Source organism: Penaeus vannamei, chromosome 42 (genome assembly GCF_042767895.1).
Source record: "Penaeus vannamei isolate JL-2024 chromosome 42, ASM4276789v1, whole genome shotgun sequence".
Lineage (NCBI taxonomy): Eukaryota > Metazoa > Arthropoda > Malacostraca > Decapoda > Penaeidae > Penaeus > Penaeus vannamei.
This window is the reverse complement of record NC_091590.1, coordinates 15,419,944-15,424,943: the sequence shown is the minus strand read 5'-3', so window position 1 is coordinate 15,424,943 and position 5,000 is coordinate 15,419,944. Positions and strand designations below refer to the sequence as shown.

The 5,000-nt window shown below is 39.6% G+C and overlaps 1 protein-coding gene across 1 annotated transcript in view; it reads right to left on the bottom strand.

Annotated features, from left to right (window-relative positions):
* The window catches only part of QIL1 (MICOS complex subunit MIC13 homolog QIL1), a 20,773-nt gene extending 15,780 nt beyond the window's left edge, over positions 1 to 4,993 (bottom strand). Inside the window, exon 1 of the mRNA XM_027380109.2 lies at positions 4,870 to 4,993. Coding sequence (XP_027235910.1) covers positions 4,870 to 4,895 — 26 coding nt within the window. The 5' untranslated portion in view covers positions 4,896 to 4,993. The remainder of the gene's footprint in view (positions 1 to 4,869) is intronic.
* Positions 4,994 to 5,000: the final 7 nt, after the last annotated feature.

Below are 5,000 nucleotides of genomic sequence, written 5' to 3'. Positions count from 1 at the left end.
AACACTGGGCAATATCAAGGTTACAGACCTTGACTTTGCTGATGATGTTGCCATTCTATCTGAGTCTTTGGAAACCCTAGTGGCGGCTCTCAATGCATTTAGCAATGAAGCAAAGCCCTTGGGTCTAGAGGTCTCCTGGACCAAGACCAAGGTCCAGGAATTTGGGGACTTGTTAGGAGAACCTGTTCAGTCGGTACGTGCTTGCGGCGAGGACATTGAAGTCACAGAGAGCTTTACATACCTTGGTAGTGTAGTTCATAACTCTGAGCTGTCAGACCATGAAGTCAGCAGACGGATTGGCCTGGCAGCAGGGGTCATGAACTCTCTCAACAAGAGTATTTGGAGATGTCGGTACCTGTGCAGAAGGACCAAGCTACGGGTTTTCAAGGCCCTGATAATACCAGTTTTGCTATACGGTAGCGAAACCTGGACATTGTCCTGTGCCTTGGAGGCTCGTCTTGAAGCCTTTTGTAATAGGTCCTTGCGCCAGATCATGGGGTACTGTTGGCAGGACCATGTGTCCAACCAACGGTTGCACCGTGAGACTGGCACAGGACCTGTTATCTGCACAATCTGTGATCGCCAACTCAGGCTATACGGCCACCTGGCTCGCTTTCCTCAGGATGACCCTGCCCATCAGGTCGTCTCTGTTCGAGACAACCCTGGGTGGAGGAGGCCTGTGGGACGACCGAGGAAGTCGTGCCTTGAGCAGATCGACCAAACCTGCCGTAAAGAACTAGAGATGGGCCGAGTCCCTGCCTGGCGCCTAGCCATCAGGGATCCTCGTAGGTGGATGCGAAGGGTGGATGCGGCTATGCGCCCCCGTCAGCGTCAGCCCCTTTGATGATCATGATGAAGATGAATAACAGGTAGGTATTCAGAACACTTTCACACAACCGATTATGAGAATACTGGTATCAATGGATTTATCTCATCTTCTACTAATGGTATGTGAAGGGCATTTACCAGAAAAACACCCCAATCCCCCACATTTTTGGCCCCGATACCATGGACGGGTATGAAAAGTACCAAGGAAATTGCAAGTTAAATTATAAATAATAATACACCAAATAAGTCCCAATAATAATAACATTCACAAAATAACCTACTATATTGTCTATTTCCAGAAGCTGTGTCCATTAAACTAAACAACACCTGTAAGACAAGAATCCTCCATATATTCACTGCAGGATAGACCATATGACAATCTGGGTACATTCCTATATCCATGTGATTTGCTATTGCTCAATCCTGCCATACATATATGGGGTATTAAGTGTAGTCTCCAGTTGGAGTTTGGGTTGGATACCCCCTTAATGGGTCACAGGGAGTGTAGCCCCCATACATTAAATATATCAATATGTGATTTACAGTCATAGCAGAATCATGGTGCTTGGGAACCCACAATGCAGAGTCTGCCCTATGCTCTTTCCTTCTGTACAGAAGTGGTGGATTCTTTGTCATCCAGTACCGGGGTTGGAGGACAACTACACAGTCCCCTGCATTTGACAATGAAAACTGACCTATTCAATTTATTCTTTATATTCAACTTTCTTTTTCCCAGGTACCTTCCCCTGCTATCTGAGTCAAGTTTGAGGGTAGCGGGTTTCTACGGTAAAATTTTGGTAATTTCACACAATACTTTTGCATAACCAATTGCGACAATTTTAGTATCGATGGATTCCTCTCACCCATAAATATACATATATGTAAGAATTATGCCATGGAATCTCCCATACCCACACATTCTTGCCCCCAATATCAGGGGAGAGTATGAAACATACCACGGAAACTGTGGCGTAAATATATAAAAAATATGAATAATATACAAAGAATCAGTCACTATATTGTCTAATGCAGGGGCTTTGCTCCCAGAGATCCCCCTCCTCAGGGGGGTGGCAATGGAAGACAATACTCTATGTATTCACTGCAGGGTAGAACATATTACCACCAAGCAAGTGCCTAATACCGAATATTTCTGATATTGTGTCGAGCTGTATGTGGAAAATTCTTTGTTTTCCTGGGCAGGGGTTGGGGATCTAAGGGGGCACAGCTGTAGTGACTAATTCTGTGTATATCATTATATTTTACCCCACGATTTTCCTGGTACCATGATGCCCTCCCCTGCTATCAGGGCCAAGAATGTGAGGGTTGGGGGGGTGGAAGGTTCTGGGGCATAATTCCTACATACATGTGTACTAGAGGGTGAGAGGAATCCATCGAAACCAAAAGTGTTCTGAGAAGGTACTGTGAGAAATTTAGGCACTTGGACATATTTTTCAATCATTCTAGATCACCTCAATTTAATTTTAACTCTTTACCAGGCACACATTTTAAATACCTCATATGTATATATGTATTTAAGTGATCATATATGGTCACTTGCCCGCAAAAGGGTTAATGCATTGAACTCTTGAATTGCAAAATAATTATACCTCATTTATCAAAATCAGATCAGAGGTTGCAGAGTAATCAAAATTTAAAATTTCAATGATCAAGTCTTTTGTTTAATGGAAGTACAATTATACATTAAATGTTTTCTCCTACAACTTTTTTGTTTGAAATTTTGCATAGTTATCCTCGAGTATTTCAGTTTGGAAATCATACCATAATGCATTCCAATATGCCCTTAACCACGATCTTCATGGTCAAACCAGAAAAATGGCAGCCATAGCAGACAGGTTTTTCAGCATGGTGGCCCCTATAGGCAAAGTGCGGAAAGATTGAGCACCAGGAAACTTTGTAGAAATTGAGACCCTAAACTACATGTGCATAAACAATTTCCTGGTGTACCTCAATATCTAGGGGCGTATTTCGCAGAGTAAATCAAACTTCTAATTCAAATTCATCCAATCCGTGCAGAATGAACAAAAATTGAGGGGACAAAAATGTGGTGATTCAGGATATTCCCAAATTTAAAATGACAGCAGCTCCTGCGAAATTTGTGCCAAGCTAGCTTCCGCAAAACCTTGTTTTTATACAATGGCAGTGGGATTGGCAGAAGATATATGACATCATCTCAACAGCTGTGATCACCACCCCCAAAATAAGAAATGTCTAAATACATAAAAAATTACCAACTTATATATATATGTAAGTAGTAAAAAGTGTGAGGGAACCATTGATACCACTGTCATCATGCTCAGCCATGCAAAGGTATTCTGAATAGTTATAAAATACCAATGCGAATTGTAATGATGTTGATGATGAAGATGAAGATGAAGATGAGGATGATGATTATGATGATGATTATGAAGATGATTATGATTATGATTATGGTGATTATGATCATATAAAATAGATATTGTTGTCTTGCTAATCATACATCTTTCTCTACCTTCAATTTGATTCTTAATACCTCTGTATCAGAACTTCCAAAACTCCCAAAATAAGAAATGTCCATGTACATTTAAAGTTATATACTTTTAGGTATTATTGGAAAAAAGCGTCACCACTGAATCAACCAAAACTAACCTTATAGCCTTGAAGATATTTAATTATTAATCACTTTTCATTAAATAAACTTGTTTCGCATATTAATAATAACAAAGTTATTTAATTATCAAAATAAATAAAATAATAATAAAACGAGGTGAGATTCACACACGAGCTGAGAGAATACTGACCAAATTCTCTACTGCGCCTGCGCATGGTCTCTCGTATCCGTACTGTTCCTGTTATCTCGCCTGTGACATCACAGCCAGCGTCACAATTTCATTGGTCAATTGTTTGCTGGTTGATTTAATAGCCAATGGGGAAAGAATTCATGAGGGAAACAGCCAATGAATGAACATTAGCAAAAATAGAAGCTATGAAATTCAATTTTCAAATAAGTCTCACCATGACTTCCGTGTCTCTAGGATGTCGTATCAAACCATAGTGACTTAATCAGTACCGTGATTACAGCAGAGAATGAGATTCCCACAGTGCACATGCATGATATCAAGAGTGGCGCAACTCTGGTATGGAAAAGACAATCTAGTCATTTCTGATGGAAAAGAACACCATCAACCGAACCAAAACAATAGAAATCGAACAAATCTAATTTCGTCCCGAAAAACGTTGGTAACATCTTTTTCCAAATTTACCTACTTTTATATATATATATATATATATATATATATATATATATATATATATATATATATATATATATATGCAGGTAGTAAAAAGTGTGAGGGAACCCACTGTTGATCCCACTGTCGCCATGCTCAGCCATGCAAAGGTATTCTGAATAGTTATAAAATTGCAATATGATTAATAATGATGTTGATGTTGATGTTGATGTTGATGTTGTTGATGTTGATGTTGATGTTGATGTTGATGTTGATGTTGATGTTGATGTTGATGTTGATGTTGATGTTGATGTTGATGTTGATGTTGATGTTGATGTTGATGTTGATGTTGATGTTGATGTTGATGTTGATGTTGATGATGATGATGATGATGATGATGATGATGATGATGATGATGATGATGTTGATGATGATGATGATGATGATGATGATGATGATGATGATGATGATGATGATGATGATGATGATGTTGATGCTGATGGAGATGGAGATGATGGAGAAGGAGATGACAATGATGATGATGAAGATGACGACGATGAAGATGACGATGGAGATGACAATGAAGATAATGATGATGATGACTGAGACAAATAAATACTGTTGTCTTGTTAATTACCCAGCTATCTCCCTTCCCTTCGATTTTGCCTTTTAACACCTCTGTACCAAAACTTCCAAAGACGATAGTTCACAATACGGTAAAGAAAACACTAAAATTTACTCTACTCTAAATCTTATGACGGCAATACCATACTCATGTCACTCACGCTCTCATCACCAACAGCCTCATACTAACCATGCTGCCTTAAGTACTTTGCTCATGGTGAAGAAATGGAAAAAATATAGAGAAAAATTGGACGATTCGGCCTCCCTCTCCACTCCCTCTCTCTCACTCCCGGCGAAAACAGCTGAGAGGCCGATCGTCAT